Consider the following 18,777-nt stretch of genomic DNA (forward strand, 5'->3'; position numbering starts at 1 on the left):
GCACAATTGGCAGCCACGTCAAATTACTTTATAGCTCAGGCAGAGTACCCCAGGCATAACACAGGTGAGGCTTGACCTTGATCTGCACCACCTGGGAAACTCCAGGGCCAGCACATCCAGTGGACAGCTGCAGACCATGTCAGAGCACCACCACCCTGCCCCTGCACTGCTGATCCTTCATGGATGGCAGAGGTTGGTAGTAAGTGGTCACAGCTTGTCCTTGCAGCTGACTGGCCTGGATAAATCCTTCCCACTGACCTGCCAACAGCAATCAAGTCTCAACCAAGTATAAGAAGAGAGTGTACTCAGCCCACATGAAGAGCACACCTTAAGTATTCAGGTTGGGTGATAAGGGAGGCTGTGCCACTGGACCCTACAGGACACCTACAACATTAGAACACACTACCAAGATAGAGAGACATAGCAGCTCTACCTAATGCATAGAAACAAACACAGGGTGAATGCCAAAATGAAGAGACAAAGAAACATGGCCCAAATGAAAGAACAGATCAAACTCCAGAAAAATAACTAAACAAAATGGTGATAAGTGATCTATGAGAATCAAAGTTCAAAATACTGGTTATAAGGGTGCTAAAGAAATTAGTGAGGACCTCAGCAGCATAAAAAAGACCCAGTCAGAAACAAAGGATACACTAATGGAAATAAAGAACAATTTACAGGGAAACAACAGTAGAGCGGATGAAGCTGAGAATCAAATCAATGATTTGGAACATAAGGAAGCAAAGAATAACCATACATAACAAGAAGGAAAAAGAATCAAAAAAAAAAATGAGGGTAGTATCAGCAGCCTCTGGAACAACTTCAAGAGGTCCAACATTTGCATCATAAGGGTGACAGAAGGGGGAAAAAAAAGAGAGCAAGAAATTGGAAATCTATTTGAAAAAACAGTGGAAGAAATCCTTCCTAATTTGATAAAGGAAATAGACAGGCAAGTCCAGGAGGCACAGAGGGTCCCAATTATGACAGATGCAAAGAGGCCCACTCCTAGACACATCATAATTAAAAGGTCTAAGGTTAAAGATAAGGAGAGACTCTTAAAAGCAACAAGAAAAAAGAAGTTAGTTACCAAATGGTTGTCAGATAAGAGGTGGAGGGAAAGAATGGGTGAAGAGGTAAGGGGTTAAGAAGTACAAATATGCTCTTCTAAATGGGGGAACAGGGACTTCCTGCCAAGATGAAGGTGTAAACATATAGTTTGCCTCCCTGCACAATCAAAATAAGAGAAACAACAAATTTAAAAACAAAAAATAACCAGAACTCCTAGAAAACAGAACTGTATGGAAGTCTAACAACCAAGGATTTGAAGAAGAAACATTCATCCAGACCAGTAGGAGGGGTAGACACAGGCAGCCAGGCAGAGAGGACACGTGACAAGGCTGCAGCTGGAAGACCAGGCAATCCCACATTTGCATGTGGTTAAACCAGGAGGAAGAGCTGGGGAGTGAGACAGATCACACAACCCACGTTTCCAGAGCCGGAAAAGAAGGCCTCAAAACCTCTGGCTGTAAAAACCTGTGAGAGTTGTGGTGGCAGGAGAAACTCGTAGCCTCACAGGAGAGTTCATTGGATAAATCCACAGGGTGCCAGAACATACGCAAACCCACCCACCCAGGAATCAACACCAGAAGGGCCCAATTTGCTTGTGGATAGCGGGGGAAGTGACTGAAAGCTGTCAGAAAGCCAAGCAAGTGGCGATGTTCCCTCTCTGACCCCTCCCCAACATAGAGCATTACAACAGCAGGGACTTGGGTTGCCCAGCCCTGGTGAATGCCTATGGCTCCACCCCTTCCAATGTAATAGGCACACTGAGACAAAGAAATATGGTCAAATAAAAGAACAGATCAAAGCTCCAGAAAAACAACTAAACAACGAAGAGATAGCCAACCTATCACATGGAGAGCCAAAACACTGGCAGTCAGGATGCTCACAGAAATGGTTGAGTATGGTCACAAAATGGAGGAAATAGTGAAGGCTATGCAAAGTGAAATAAAGAAAAATATACAGGGAACCAACAGTAAAGGGAAGGAAACCAGGACTCAAATCAATGATCTGGAGCAGAATGAAGAGATAAACATTCAACTGGAACAGAAAGAAGAAACAAGAAATCAAAAAAAAATGAGGAGAGGCTTAGGAACCTCTGGGACAACTTTAAACGTTCCAACATCCAAATCATAGAAGGAAAAGAGAAAGATCAAGAAATTGAAAACTGAATGGAAAAAATAGTGAAGGAGAACTTCCCCAATCTGGCCAAGGAAATAGATCCAAGAGATCCAGGAAGCTCAGAGAGTCCCAAAGAAGTTGGACTCAAGGAAGCATACACTGAGGCACATCATAATTACATTACCCAAGATGAAAGATAAGGAGAGAATCTTAAAAGCAGCAAGAGAAAAAGAAAGAGTTACCTACAAAGGCGTTTCCATAAGACTATCAGCTGATTTCTCAAAAGAAACCTTATGGGCAAGAAGTATTCAAAGTCATGAAAGGCAAGGACCTATGTCCAAGATTACTCTACCCAGCGAAGCTATCATTTAGAATGGAAGGGCAGATAAAGTGCTTCCAAAATAAGGTCAAGTTAAAGGAGTTCATCATCACCAAGCCCTTATTACATGAAATGTTCAAGGGACTTATCTAAGAAAAAGAAGATCAAAATTATGAACATTAAAATGACAACAAAGTCACAACTATCAACAACTTAACCTAAAGAGAACAAAAAAACATAACCAAACTAAGCAAACAACTAGAACAGGAACAGAGTCACAGAAATGGAGATCAGAGGGGAGGGGGAGGGGAGAGAATGGGGGGAAAAGTACAGGGAATAAGAAGCATAAATAGTAGGTATACAATAGACAGGGAGACGTTAAGAATAGTATAGGAAATGGAGAAGACAAAGAACTTATATATATGACCCATGGACATGAACTAAGGGAGGGGAATGGTGGTGAGGGGGTGAAAAAAAGGAACAAATAGGTAGTTGCAGAATAGCCATGGGGATGTAAAGTACAGCATAGGAAATGGAGTAGCCAAAGAATATATGCACATGACCCATAGATACGAACAATGGTGGACGGATTGCCTGAGGGAGTAAGGGATGCTGGGTGGAGGGGAGGAAAGGAGGAAAAATCAGGACAACGGTAATAGCAGAATCAATAAAATATAAAATAAAAAATAAAAATAAAAAGATAAAAAATTTACATATAATGAAATACACAAACTTTAAGTGTAAAATTCTCAGAGCTTTGAAAATCTCATATACCTTTGTAAAGTCAACCCCTACTGCAGCAAACATTATAGTTACTCCCAGGAAGTTCCCCCAGGCCCTTCTTAGTCTCTATACCCAGGGTCAATCACTGTTCTGATATTTTTCTATTTTAAATTAGTTTGGGCTGTTATAATATTTCAATTTTAGAAAAAGAAGAGGAAAAAATTATGTAACATGCATATTGTTTTACATGTGCCAGGCAATGTTCTAACTTCTTTAAAAATAGTAACCTACTCACTCTTCATGTCAATCTTTTGAGCATGATAGTATCTTTTCTCCATTTTGCAGATGGAGAAACTGGGACATAAAATGGAGAAATAACTTGCCCAAGGCCTCACAGCTGAAAAGAGTGGGGCCAAGCCACACAGCCCACTGTTAACTATTCTTTGGCCTCTGTGTGTACATCTTTCAGACCTAAGTGAACTCCAAAACGCCAACAGCAGTTATCTTGGATAGTGGGGCTGTGAATGATTTTTGTTTTCTTTCTTTTGTTTGCATATAGTCATGTGATCAGTCACCTCCAGCAAAGAGCATGAAAGCATCCAGCATCAAAAGAGAACCATGTCTGTGTCTCTCAGTTGAAGGATGTAAAGATGGGTGGGTGAGAGGCAGGAAATGACTGTGCTCGAAATTAAGCATAGACTTTCTCTAAAGTGTAACATGTTTACTCTGTATTTCGAAATTAATGGAATACTTTAAGGTGTTAAAAAAAGGTAAAATTTATTTTTTTTTTAAATTTTGTTTTGAAGTAATTTCAAACTTATATGTACCATTTATACACATTAACTGATTATAAATATTTTGCCATGTTTTTGCCACTCTCTTTTACTAATGTTTTCTTCTAAAAGAGTATAAAGTTTCATATATCATGCCCCTTTATTACTTAATGCTTCCATGTAAATTTTTAAGGAATATGGACATTTTCTTAACTAACAATAATACTATTTCTGCATTCCAATTTTGACAATTATCTCAGTATCTTTTATAGCATTTTTTAAATTGTCTTATGTCTTTAGTCTTTTTAAATCTGGAGCTATTCCTCTCCTACTTTTTTTTTTTTTTTGTCTTCCTTGACACTTATTTTGAAAGGTGTACACCAGTTCATTTTGTAAAATATCTTTTGATTTGATTGTTTTTTCTCCAAGGTATGGGTTATACAGGTTATGCATTTAAGGCAAGAATATTTTATGAATGTTGTTTTGTACTCAATGCATCATACCAGGAAGCGTGGAATGGTGATGTGAATTTTGGTCCATTGGGTAAGATGATAAGCTCCAGGTTTCTCTGCTGTGAAGTGACTATATTTCCTTTTTCTTTAAAAGATTTTATTTATTTACTTTTAGAGAGGAAGGAAGAGAGAGAGAGAAGAGAGGGAAACATCAATGTGTGGTTGCCTCTCATGTGCCCCTTACTGGGGACCTGGCCCACAACCCAGACATGTGCCCTGACTAGGGATCGAACCATTGACCTTGATTGAGTGGATTTTGCCTTGTAGGTCGGCACTCAATCCACTGAACCACACCAGCCAGAGGTCTTTTTCTTTTTATAATTAATAATCAATTTGTGGGTCTGGCCGGGTAGCTCACCTGGTTAGAGCATCATCCCTATAGGCCAAGGTTGTGGGTTAAATCTCTGGTTCAGGGTGTGTGCAATTATCAACCAACGGCTCTTTTTCATGGTGCCTCAAAGGCAGCCGGCTGCTTCAGGATGAAGCTGAATGTCTCTTTCCCAGACACTGGCTACCAGAAACTCATTAAAGTGCATGATGAATGCAAACTTTGTACCTTTTATGAGAAGTATATGGACACAGAAGTTGCTGCTGACACTCTGGGTGAAGAATGGAAGGGTTGTGTTGTCTGAATCATTGGTGGGAACAACAAACAATGTTTTCCAATGAATCAGGGTGTTTTTACCCATGGCCGTGTCCATCTGCTACAGAGTAAGGAACATTCCTGTTGTAGACCAAGGAGGACTGGAGAAAGAAACCTCAAATCTCTTCAGGGTTGCACTGTGGATGCCAATCTCAGTGTTCTCAACTTAGTCATTGTGAAAAAGGGGGAGAAAGATATTCCTGGTCTCACAGATACTACTGTGCCTCATCACCTAGGGCCTTAAAGTACTAGCAGAATTTGCAAAGTTTTCAATCTCTCTAAAGACAGTGTCCACCACCATGTTTTGAGAAAGCCCCTAGACAAAGAAGGTAAGAAACATAGAACCAAAGCATCCAAGGTTCAGCACCTTGTTACTCCATGTGTCCTGCAACACAAACATTGGCATATTGTTCTGAAGAAAAAACATACTAGGAAAAATAAGAAAGAGGCCACAGAATACGCTAAACTTTGGTCTAAGAGAATGAAGGAGACCAAAGAAAAACGCCAGGAACAGATTGATAAGAGACATAGGCTGTCCTCTCTGAGAGCTTCTACCTCTAAGTGTGAACCAAGTCAAAAATGAGATTTTTCTGCCCTGGCTGGTGTGGCTCAGTGGATTGAGCACCAGCCTGCAAATCAAAGAGTCACTGGTTCGATTCTCAGGCAGGGCACACTCCTGGGTTGCAGGCCAGATTCCCCAGTAGGAGGTGGACGAGAGGCAACCACACATTGATGTTTCTCTCTCTCTCTTTTTCCTTCCTTCCCCTCTGTCTAAAATCAAATAAATAAAATCTTTTTTAAAAAATGAAATTTTCTAACAGTAACAAATAAGTAAGAAAAAACAGTTAACCAATGAATGCATAAGTGGAACAGCAAATCAATGTTTCTCTCTCTAAATGAAAATTTTTTTTTAAATAATCAGTTTGTGGGGAGACAGAATGCCTTTCTGACAATATATTTGTTTGACAATTATGTGTATGCATTTTTGAATGTTTATTCTAATGCTTAAATATTTAAATATATAAATGGCTAAAAATCTGTGAAAAACTCTAAAAGCTTTGGCAGAAAATACTAGACACACAAGAAGAAAAAGTAAATAGACGTAATATGGAAAGAAAAATCCATAATGATGAAGAACAGAACAATAAAGAGAGAGGAGAATGTTAGTCAACAAACTGAGAACAAGACAGGAGGAAAAACAGGGGAAATGTGTGTCTAGCACTGTGATCCTTGTCAAGAACTTTGATTCTGTCCTCATACCTCTTATGGTCCTGGTCCAAATATACCTTTCATAGTGATTTTAAAAATGCTCAGATAGCTCTGGCTGGTGTGGCTTAGAGGATTGAGTGCCAGCCTGTGAACCAAAGTGTTGCTGGTTCCATTCCCAGTCAGGGCACTTGTCTGGGTTGTGGGCCAGGTCCCCAGTAGGGGGCACTCAAGAGGCAACCACACATTGATGTTTCCCTCTCTTTCTCCCTTCCCCTGTCTAAAAATAAATAAATAAAATCTTTAAAAAATTCTCAAATAAATATTTGTGCATAAACAATTGATCATGACAGACCTTGGAGAGAATATGCTTACATTTTTCAAGTACTTATTTAATCATAAGCATCTATTTTGTTGTCCTACCCACAGTGCTAGTGCTACAGTTGAGAAGAAAAGAGCTATCCATTGTTTTTCTGAAGAAATATATGAGAAGTAAAGATGCTGTTCAGATTTGGTGCATTGTGTGCACAGGTAACAGTGCTTCTATCAATAATCTTCCATCCCCCTTGCATAAAGTTCCCCTGGATGATTGAGAATAAGGCAGCATTTTTTCTACTTTTCCTTTATGTTCAGAAGCATCAGCAACACACAAGTTTATCTATACAAGCAAGCTTCACAAGTGTTTGTCACCAGAGATCCATTTTTGAGCTTGTGAAAATAAGAAATTGGTTCAATATAAATCTTGCAGATGTAAAAAAATATATTTTTTTGAAATTTATGGTTGAGAAAAATGATTTTCTGTGGTTGTTTATTATATCACGTTATTTTGCCAAGTTACCCTGATCTCCCACCTCTAGCCCCCAAATATAAACATTTTATTTAAGATCTAAATGTTATTTATCTGATTTTTGGTGACAGATCCAATTTCTGCACCCTCTTGGTCAGGATTCTGCATGGATCCTAAGCTTTCTTCCTGTAAGTTATCTCCAAGTTCCAAAGAGCCTATACAAAAAAAAAGATGGTACAGTCCCTATCCAGCCCCAAACACTCTCCAGTTCTTCATGGCTAGAACAGCCTGTGTCATTTATTCAATCAAAAACATTTAGCAGTTGCACAACAGAAATCGAGCTAGGTCCACTTTTGGTCTTTGCCCTTAAGAGTCTCAGATTTATGTTAGAGAAACCAACAGATAACCAATTACCAGGATGCAATTTTCTGTGGTAAGTGCCATATTTCGTAATGCGAACACAGATAACAGATATCAAGCCCAGGAGGGTGGGTGGCTAATCCATTAGCCAGGCGCTATTAATACATAATTAGAGTCTTGATATTTGCCTTTTAGTATGCCATTACATTGCAAATTAATCATTTCTAATTGAAGGTTACATAGAAGATGCTCAATTGCAAAGTTAAATGGATTTTGAAATATGGAACTGTCCTTTTCATTTGTGCTAATGTCTGGTAAATTCTGCTGGAACTGTAGTTTGAGCTCAGAAAATATGCCTGCAGCAGTTTAAGTGGGAATGGTCATCTTACTCTTTGTTTTGTCATTTGACGGCACAAACGTGTATTACTTGTGATTTAAAGTTAGTTGTTGAAATGATCATCACAGTATGAATTTCACATATAAATGCCATTTTGCCTTGTGATTTTAGGTCAATTCATTAAGACACAGTATCAAGTTTGCAACAAAAGTTAATTTTTAAAGTCATTCAGTGTTTGATAATAGTAGTTGAGGACAGTTCTCACTCAGAAAAAATTTAATCTTGGCTCCAAGCTCAAAAAAATTGCAGTAAGACTTTATTACTGCCAAACCACCAAACTGATGTGTAGAAGGGCAAGTCAGGATATTTAGCTTCTATTTCTGACCAAAACTCACCAGATTGATGATTTTTAAGTCTAGGAGAGTGAACAAAGTTCATTATTGACACTATTGTTCACTAATATACGACAGGTTCAAAAGTTTTCCACAAAGTGTCTGTTGATGACTAATACAATGAATAACCATAGGCTTTAATCATCTTACATTTTCACGAATTTTATAAATTTGTCCACCTCAGCCTTTTTCTGTCCCACATATGTTTTTACCACCATCAGTTGCAACACAGTGCAGTTTTGCTGCAGGTTCTATTTAAGGTTGTACTAAATTAGTGATTTCTCAACTTCTTTGAGATATTCTTGCCTGTGCTTGGTATACGTACATTTTTCATAAGTCTAATTCTTTAGTAACTGCAAAGTCTGCACTGGCTTCTGTAATGAACAACAACAACTGAACAGTATCAGTAACTCCTGCCAATTCATTAGGAGCCAAGGAAAACCACTTGCCTTTTAAAAAATTTATTATTGATGTTTCTCTCAACTTTCTCAAGTCTTTGAACAAGTGTTCTCACCAAAAGACTAATCGTGTTTTCAAAAAGATTGTATTTATTTATTTTCAGAGAGAGAGAGGAACTGAGGGAGGAAGGGAGGGAGAGAAACATCAATGTGCAAGAGAAACATCAATCAGTCGCCTCTTGCATGCCCCCAACCAGGACCTGGCCCGCAACCCAGGCATGTGCCCTGACAGGGAGTTGAACAGGTGACATTTTCGTTCATAGGCCGGCGGCACTAAATTCACTGAGCCGCACCAGTCAAGGCTAAAAGGAAAATAGTTGTAAACAAACTAGATTTTCACGCCAGGGCAGAATTGAGTAGATTATGTAGGTACTACTTTCTGTGTCCTTTATAGTGCATTTTTTCTAAATAATAAAAATAATTTTATTTTGTGGGAAAACTACCACATTTCATTGCTTGACAAGTGTAAGTTGCGCCACAGTGGAGTCTAACTGCTGCTACAATTTACCTACATGTTATTTGTGTACAATCACCAATTAACATGAGTGACAAGGTATCCCAATGACTCGATTTCCTAGTAGTCCCATCGACTAAACTGACAGTCATTTCATATCATTCTGAAGAAGAAAAGTCACCAAAAGGCAGATTAACAAATGCTCACTATTTGAGGGCCCTTGTGATTGAAATGTGAACTTTAAGTGGATTAATAGTTTCTTAGCTTGGGGTCTCTATATCCGCTTAACAATCAACTTCATTTCTGCGCAGACCATGAATTAACAAATGTCTCCTAACCCAACAATCGCTCTTAAAACAAACCTTTACTTGAGCATGAATACGTGTCTTTAAACACTATTGGTTTAGACACTCTGAAATGCATTTTTTTCACCCTGACATTGTCATGTCATAAGTTAAAAAATAACAGAGAATTTCATTATCACTGCTTGAATGCTTAGTGGCAGCCTGTGGTCTGTTTTCTGTCATGCAAGTTTATAAAGAGAAACTTTGGAACATCAGTCTTGGTCACCCAGAAGACAGTCTTTTCCCCCACCCCTACCCCCGCCCTGAGATTAAGCCAATATTTTTGGAAGTACCATCAAAGTTGCTTGCCCTCCTTCCCCTTCATTGCTGCTAGATAAGGAGGCCTGAAACTTGCCTTTCAGCAGAAGAACTTTAGTTACTATCAAGATATCACCTCTTCCTTTTCTCCTTGGGTGGCTGACACAGGCCAGAAAGCCGGGATTCTTCCTGATACTCTGAACAACCTTTCCAGAAAATCCACTCTGCCCCTGAGTAACGTGGCTTTAGTGGGTTGGGTGTCTTCCAGTAAACCAAAAGATCACCAGTTCAGTGCCCAGTCAGGGCACAGGTCTGGGTTCTGTCCAGGTGCCCTGTGAACCTGGTCAGGACACATGCCCATTGGGTTAGGAGTGTGTGAGAGACAATTGAAAACATCAACGTTTCTCTCACTGTCTTTCTCTCCCTCTTCTCTGTTTAAAAATAAATAAATAAAATCTTTAAAAAAATAAGAGAATTACTAGGGGGAGGGAAGTATGAGGAAACTAAAAGGTAATATAAAAAAAAATACAGTGAAGATTAAATTTTAGCCCTGGCTGGTGTGGTTCAGTGGATTGAGTGCTGGTTTGATTCCCAGCCAGGGCGCATGTCTGCGTTGTGGCCCAGGTCCCCAGCAGGGGGCCCACAAGAGGCAACCACACATTGATGTTTCTCTTCCTGTCTTTCTCCCTCCCTTCCCCCTCTTTCTAAAAAATCAATAAATAAAATCTTTTCAAAAAAGATTAAATTTTTTAAAAAAAGAAAAAATACAAAGACAATCCATTCTGTTGGCATTTCTTAATATTAATCCTAAGGCTTGTCCTGCCTCCACACTTTACAGTTTTCTCTTATGTACCCACCTCATAAGCAGAGCTACCATAGGTTTAGAATTCTTATTCCCACATGGCTAGTGAGTGGCAAGCAAGGCCTCCAGCCAGGTCTTTGGGTGCTGTGTGGCTGGTCCATCATGAAAGCCAGGAAAAGCCTGAGTCTGGGGGCGCCCTAGGAGTGAGGTACATGAAAGACGTTGATAAAGCACCTCATCTGTACCATAGTGAGCAGGCCTGAAGTGGGAATGATGTTACCAGCATCCGTTCCTACTTATGCCACCATCATCTTCACACCTAGATTCGTGAATTCTCCTATTAACAGGAGAAATGTCCAAACCTGTAAAGAATTTTTGTGAGTTTATTTAAGCCAAACTGACAACTATTGCCAAAAAGCAAAATCTCAACGGGTTGAGAAAATGCTCCAGAGAATGGCACTTTTGTCACTTCTTTTATACGTCACAGTCAAAGGGGAAGATATAAGGAGGTTACTCAGGAGAAACCTTTGGAATAGGATGAAAAGTAAAAGGAGTAGACACAACTTTTTTTACAGGCGGGTATATGAGAGTTAACAGTTACAATTAACATGATAATAACACTGAGGAGATTTGTGGTGTTCTGTTGTGGTGGGAGAGATTGTGCCCTGAGGGGTCTAGAAAAAGTGATTACTCAGACATTCCAAAGGAATGTTACTTTAGATGCAAAAAGACAATAGACAGGCTCAGTTAAGGTAAAGACTGACCTTTGTCAGGGAAGAGATGGACCTAGGACATGACCACCCTAGGTAGGCCATTAACTGTTTTTAGTTATAAAGTTTTAATTTCAGACCATCCTACGTGGTTACTTTCAGTCTCTGCATTTGTAAGGCTGCCATGCATGCCTCCCCTGAGTTTGTCAGGTTTGGGATGTGGCCCTTTTTTAGTCCACACGCCAATGAACCTTGTTGAGTGAAGCTGACGCTAGCACTGCAGTGTCGCCCCGAGCCCCTTCACCCCAACCCCCCACCCATAGGCGCCACCCTAGGGGGTACGGAGAAGCTGCACCAACACCCCGTAGCTACCAGGCTGCTGCCGCAGCCCCTGCGTTCTGCGCAGAAACCCCTCGGAGCTGGCAGGGCCTCGGTAAAGGGCACACGTGCGGGACGAGGATCTGAGTGCGAGTGGCTCCAGTGCACTTTGAGGGCGGTAGGAGGGGCTGGGCGGGGCCTGCACCGCCGGACTGGGAGGGATGGGGCGGGGCGGGCGGGGCCTGGCGGGGGCGGGACTGGGCCTAGCCGGCTGGGCGGGTCCTACTTGGCGGGAGTTGCCGTGCTGAGCTAGTGCTCTCAGAACTGCGGGCAGCACCTTGGGGCCTCAGCGACTAGTGGCGCACAGACCACCGGACCCTCGTACAGACATGGTGTGCTCCCCGGAAGAGGGGAGCGCGGCCACTCCCGCAGGAGGACCCGGCGAGGAACCAGGAGCCCCCAAACGGCTGGGAAGTAGGCGGGGACAGTCAGGCCGCGCTGTTTCTTTAAGACTGTGTTCCCGCTGACACCGACGGTGAGGAACCTAGCCCCAGGTCCTGGGGAAAACCCCGGGGAGGATGGGCGGGTGTGAGTTAAGACCTCTGGACGTGGAAGTTGGGGAGACTGTGAATGGGGGGTATCCTGCTTTGAGCCAAAGCCCCCTGGTACCTTGTAAATTTTAACGGGGCTCGGGTGAGCCTGAACACGGCCAGGTTTCAAAGGAAGGAAAGCCCCCGCCTCCCCCCCGGTCTGGCTTCAGCGCCCACTGGGCGTGGTCCTTCATGATCTCGGTGAGCCCAGGCAGCTTGTGAACTAGTGGGGTGAATGCAGGAAGCTTCAGGGCTCTGGGTGGGGAGGGAGATGTACTAGCTACTATAAGCTGTCAGGTGGCCTTAGGCACCCTATGCTTCACAAGTTTCCTGGATTGAGAGGTGCAGTTGTGTCTGCCTATAGGCCCACGTGAGGCACCTGTCAAACCCCTAAGAACTTCAAAGAGCACAGCAGCAAGCAATGGTGAAGTGGCTGGGCACTGTGCCTCCCTGGCACCCACTGGGGTTGGCCACTGGGCACCAGGGAGAAGAGGCTGAGTAGACTAATGACACTGGGTGAGCAGAATTGAGGATTGTGAAGTCACAGTGTAAGTGGGATGCTACAGGTGGAGCCTTGGGCTGACTGCCTGGCAAGAGGAAAGGTATTGCCAGGCAGTCCAGTGCTTCCTGCTCGTGGAAGGGAGCCTTTGGGATCAGCAACACACACCTATGCCCATGGTGGACTCATGAGTTGGGTGAGGCTACCCTACCACAAGGATTCCCCTCCACATCCTACACAGGAATGAAAGCAGTCCCATGTTCACAGTCTGGAAGCCTAAAAACAACCCGCATCATGGGGAAGGAAAGCAATAGAGACACTGAGTGGCATATCCTGCTGCCCCCTTTCTCTCAAACCTCCTCCCCGGCAGACCACCCTGGTCTGTCCAACCCCAGCTCTGTGAGCTTTTTGTTCATTCTGGGTAGTTGGCTTCCAGGATTTAGGGTTCCAGGGCTCTGGGGAATATGCACTGGGGAGCAGATGAATTCTGAAGATCACAACTGATTTCCACCCCCTACTTCTCCAGATGCAGAGGCCTCCATGGCTGTGATAAGTCTTCTGTTCTTGGCAGTGATGTATATTGTTCACCACCCCTTGATGGTCAGTGACCGGATGGACCTGGACACACTAGCCAGAAGTCGGCAGCTGGAGAAGCGCATGAGTGAGGAGATGCGCCAGTTAGAGATAGAGTTTGAACACAGGAAGCGAGCCGCAGAGCAGAAGCAGAAGGCAGAGGACTTCTGGAGAGGAGACACATCCAGTGACCAGTTAGTGCTAGGAAGGAAAGAAATGGGGTGGCCATTCCAGGCTGAGGGCCAGGAGGGGCCACTGAGCTGGACTCTGGGAAACCTGTGGAATGCTGGCCTCTTCTGCCTTTTTCTTATCTTCGAGCTTCTGCGACAGAACATGCAACATGAGCCAGCCTTTGATTCAAGCAGTGACGAAGAGGAGGAGGAAGTCCGAGTGGTGCCTGTCATCTCCTACAACTGGCTTGCCAACTTCCCTTCGCAGGAGGCCCTGGAATCCTTTTACAAACACTATGTCCAGAATGTCATCCGTGACCTGCCCTGCACCTGTGAGTTTGTGGAGAGCTTTGTGGACGACCTCATTGAGGCCTGCCGTGTGCTCAGCCGCCGGGAGGCTCACCCACAGCTGGAGGACTGCCTGGGCATCGGGGCTGCCTTTGAGAAATGGGGAACCTCCCATGAGACCCAGAAATTTGATATCCTCGTGCCCATTGTGCCCCCCCAGGGCGCCATGTTTGTGCTGGAGATGAGGGATCCATCCCTAGGCCGCCGCTGTGGCAGTGTGCTGGTGGAGTCAGAATGCGTATGCAAACGTGAGAAGCTTCTGGGGGATGTTCTGTGCTTGGTGCACCACCACAGGGACCACTCAGCCCTCTTGGGCAAGTGCAGCAGCTCCATCAAAGCAGCCCTCTGCACTGGCTCCCACTTGGATGTGTGCAAAACTGTACAGTGGTTCCGGAACATGGTGGGCAATGCCTGGGCCCTCGTGGCCCACAAGTATGACTTTCAACTCAGCCTCCCACCATCCACCACCTCCTGCAAGCTCAGGTTGGACTACCGCTCAGGCCGCTTTCTCTCAATTCGTTTGGTCCTGGGGGTGCAGCGGGAAGACACCTTGGTCTACCTGGTGAGTCAGGCTCCTGACCAGGAACAGCTCACCAGTGTGGACTGGCCTGAGTCCTTTGCAGCCTGTGAGCACTTGTTCCTGAAGCTGGTAGGGCGTTTTGCTCCAGAGAACACCTGTCACCTCAAGTGCCTCCAGATCATTTTAAGTCTCCAGGACCTTCAAAGCTTACCCCAGGGAGCGTCTCGTCCCATCCTTACCTCTTACCACTTCAAGACAGCCCTCATGCACCTGTTGCTGTGGCTGCCCCTCACTGACTGGCAGCACAACATGCTCTCCCAGCGGCTCCAGGACATCCTCTGGTTCTTGGGCCGTGGCCTCCAGCAAAGGTCCCTCCATCACTTCCTCATTGGTAACAACTTCCTGCCCCTGACCATCCCGATCCCTAAGAAATTTCGGAACGCTGAGCCTGTCAATCTCTTCCAACACCTGGTGCTAAACCCCATGGCACATTCACAGGCTCTGGAAGAGTTCCACAACCTTCTTACCCGAGTGAAAGCTCTGCCCTGTACCCCTTTGGCTGGGACACATTAATGTAAAGTAAAGGCCATTAATAAGGGGGAGAAGGTGTTTCTGATTCCTCTGGCTGCAAGAGTTTGTTTTTCAGATACATTGATTGTAGTATATATGACCTTCACCTTCTGCGTGGGGGCTCTGATAGATTAAGACACTTAAAGCGTGAAGTGGTTACAAAGATGGGGTCCCGGTGGATCTTCTGCAGTTTTCTTCTCCTGACTTAACTTTCATCATGATCCACAGAGAGCCCAGGGAAATGGATATTATGGGCAGATCTTGCTGCTAAACAGTTAGATCCAGAGGTGGCCTGTAAATTTTGTGTTTTGTATCAACATGGGAAATGACAGAGAACCAGAGAATATCTCCATTCCAGCTCATTCCTTCTCACATTTTAGGAGCTAATTTTTCAGACCTTCACTATTTACATATACAATCAAGATGTTTATTTTCTGTTTTCTTAATTTAGTCAAATTTTAAAAAAAATATTTATTTATTTTTAGAGAGAGAGGGGAAAGGAGTGATAAAGAGAGGGAGAGAGAGATTGACTGGTTGTCTCTTGCACATGGCCCAACTGGGGACCAGGCCCACAATCCAGGCATGTGTCCTGACTGGGAATCAAACCAGCAACATTTCACTTTGCAGATGAAGCTCAGCCAACTAAGCCATGCTGGTCAGTGCTAGCCCTAGTGTTATGTGACAATATAGCTGTTTTTATGCATCTCAAAAAATTCCAGTACTAGCCAAATAATTTATTAGCTTTGATTTGGAAATATTAAGTCAGTAGTGACCTGTCCAATGATTGAGATATTGTATTTGCTAAAATTAAATAGCCAAACCGGCTGACCTTTTCAGTGCCTGTAAACATTAATAACCTTGAAGAGGATGCTCTTTTGGGGGCTCTGAGATGAATAACTTGTTTCTGAGGGGAGCCATTTGTTTGTTAAATGGAAAGAAGTTTTAGCTACCATGTGTAGCTGTGCTTTTTCTCAGTCTTGTAATGCCTTTGTATTCTCTTTTCAAAGATCACAAGGGATTATTTGAACTCTATATGCAGTTTTACAAAGCAAGGTCAAAACAATTGGTCACTGGCAAGGTTGGACTGGAAGGGACTATGAAGCAGTCCGACTTCGACCAAAGTCATGATTCTGGAGATATGATTGATGTGTTTTTCTGTTCTTTAAAACCCTGGGCATCCTGAAGAGGAGTGTTAAGAAATATGACAATAGTCATGGGTGTGGTTGTTTTGGAAATCAAATGCTATTCTTACTTTGCAAGTCAGGAAGATCTGGGGAGGAGAACCTTAGCCCCACATTTAACTTGACCTTAGCGGAGTTAAGATGCTGGTCTTATGGGCTTTGGCTGTAGAATCCACATCCTCCACCCAGCAAAAATAAATTACAAGTGTTCCAGACGCTGATGCCAGTATTTATTCGGGGCTCCTACTGCTCAGTAGCTGCTGTGCTCCTATGTTGTTTGCTGGTATCTGCCAGATACTGCTTTCAAGTTGAGATGCAATGATAGTTGGTTCCATGCTGATGGGATTTTGATGTTTTATAAACATCCATATGCTTTTTGTTTAGAAAATAATTTGCTAGTGTTTCTGTATAAATCAATAAAGGTGGCTATTTTCTGTATCAGTTGGAATCTGTGCAATAACACACACATAGAGATCAGCATTCTCACATGCCTGTTCCCAAGAAGTTCACATTACTCTGATGGCTTCATCCAGCACATCCTGGTGTTTCTTAATATACCTTGAACCAGCCTGCTCTGTGGTTTCCCAGTGGCCTGGCCAGTAGCCAGAAAAGAATAATTCAGAATGTTAAGGAACATCTAAGTCATTAATTTCCATGGTGCTCTTAATATACCTTGAACCAGCCTGCCCTGTGGTTTCCCAGTGGCCTGGCCAGTAGCCAGAAAAGAATAATTCAGAATGTTAAGGAACATCTAAGTCATTAATTTCCATGGTGCCCAAACCAAAATATCAGCCAAGCTGAAAGATCTTAGTGGCCACAAACAACATACATAAGTTCTAGAGGGCATAAGACTGTCAGGTAGTGAGAAAATGGTATGATGTTCTAGCACTGTGGGGTTTCTAGTCTAGTAAGAGTCAAGAAAGAAAAGGTTATGAGCAGGCAGAAGACTACAAAGGGAACAGTCAGCACAGCTTGGGTGGGGCAGCAGGTGTAATAAAGACTGGAAAAAACAAACAGTACGAAGAATGGAGCTGTAGTGTTCTGGGAATACTCTTACAATGAAAGGGGAAAACTCCACATATTAAGGAAGCCAAGCTTTCTTGTAAAACAATGCCTGGCCGGCACCCAGGATAGAACAGCAGTTATAGTAATGAAAATGGAGTGTTCATTGAGCATTGCCAATGGTCCAGGCACTGTTCTAAATGTTTCACATCTGGTAACTCATTTAACCCTCATAACAGAACCCCATGAAGTTGGTGCTTTATCTTCTCCATTTTACCTATGAGGAAACTGAGACACAGAAAGAGTATACAGCTTCTGCAAGGGTCATATAGCTGGTAAATGGTAGAGCCTGGAGGAAAGCACTTGTCCCAGCAATCCTCCAGCATGGTCTTGGGAATCAAACAAGAGGTAGAGCATAAAGTTCTTTGAAAAGCAAAAAGCACTGAATTAATTTTAAGATAAAGGGTAGTATGTTTGGGAATTCCAGAAGACAGAAATTGTTGGTTCTCAGCCCAGTCTTTAGGAGGTTGGGAATTTCCTATCACATACAAAATTAAAGGCATTTGCTCAAAGGTCAGAATGAATGTAAAGCCAGTGACAACAGGGCTTATATCATGAACTCCGTTATGATATAAGCCAACTGCAGGCTAGAAGGTCAGGACAAATTTGAAGCCAAAAGATTGCTTGTTCAGCTATCCAATTGATAACACTGTTGTTCCTCACCTAAATTAAGGCTGTTTGTGTTCATTTTGGGGAATTAGGATCTTAGTATAATGAGGAAGGGAAATGGTTTCAGCATTGCTTTTCTGCTTAGAAGGAACGGGGAAGGGGCCCCACTACTTTACTTTTGTACAGACAGGGTAATTGAGTTTTGCACACCATTGACATCACTGATAAATCGTTCAATCTTTTGGCACCCTCTGTACTCCTAATCCCCCAAAACAAAGATGGGCATTCAGAGCAGGAGGTGAATGAACTGTCTGTACACAGAGCAGGGAGTGGGGCTGGCCCCTTACTTCCAGTACATGGAGCCCCAAGCAGTCAGCTCAGGAGGCTCCATTATAACCACAGAACAGCCTCATGCCTCACCTAATAGGTTACCTAGTAGCCTGCCTTTGCCAGGAGTTCCAAGCCAGTTCTTTAGAGGCTCCTGATTCTGTGCTACCTACCACCCTCCGAAGGCCCACTGCTCTTAGTTGGTGAAGACATGGAATCCAGAGGCTCACTCTCCTCCACCCTAGCACACACTGAGCCCATGTACTCATGGGAGTTTACTCTATTACCAGTTCCTCATAAAGCCCAGTGGGAGGGGGTATTCTCATCACTGTTTATAAATGGAGAAGAAAACGATGCCCAGAGAGGTTAAGATGCCCAACTCAGGATTTAAACTTACCATTCAATACACATTCAACTGCTTGCTATGTCCAGGGCTAGCACCAGGCCGTAGGAAAACAATGGTGAGCAAAGACATGGCTTCACCCTCATGGAGTTGACAGTCTATGGAGGGGATAGACATGAAACAGTCACCCCAGAAGATGTAAAGTTGCCCAGGCGACAAGCTCTACTAAAGCCTCCAGTTGAGAAGGCCTTCCTGAGGAAGTGCTGTGAGCTAACTGGGTGAGGATGAGGATGAAGAGGATCCTATGTGGAAGACATGGCAAGTACAGAGGCCCTGGGCTGCGAGTGGGCATAGTGAGGGCAAGTCTGAAAGAAGGCCCAAGTGAACAGAGGACAGGGAGCAAAGGGA

At 43.4% G+C, this 18,777-nt stretch overlaps 1 protein-coding gene and 1 pseudogene across 1 annotated transcript; both read left to right on the forward strand.

Annotated features, from left to right (window-relative positions):
* Positions 1 to 4,987: 4,987 nt before the first annotated feature.
* LOC129080148 (40S ribosomal protein S6-like) lies at positions 4,988 to 5,734 on the forward strand (annotated as a pseudogene).
* Positions 5,735 to 11,897: 6,163 nt separating this feature from the next.
* ITPRIPL1 (ITPRIP like 1) lies at positions 11,898 to 15,569 on the forward strand. The gene is made up of 2 exons (XM_054585430.1): positions 11,898 to 12,112; positions 13,193 to 15,569. The coding sequence occupies exon 2, from the start codon at positions 13,207 to 13,209 to the stop codon at positions 14,848 to 14,850; it is 1,644 nt and encodes a 547-aa protein (XP_054441405.1). The 5' UTR covers positions 11,898 to 12,112; positions 13,193 to 13,206; the 3' UTR covers positions 14,851 to 15,569.
* The last annotated feature ends 3,208 nt before the right edge of the window (positions 15,570 to 18,777 follow it).

This window comes from Pteronotus mesoamericanus, unplaced genomic scaffold, assembly GCF_021234165.1.
Source record: "Pteronotus mesoamericanus isolate MK-2021 breed Mesoamerican mustached bat unplaced genomic scaffold, CSHL_Meso_final contig_121, whole genome shotgun sequence".
Classification (NCBI taxonomy): Eukaryota; Metazoa; Chordata; class Mammalia; order Chiroptera; family Mormoopidae; genus Pteronotus; species Pteronotus mesoamericanus.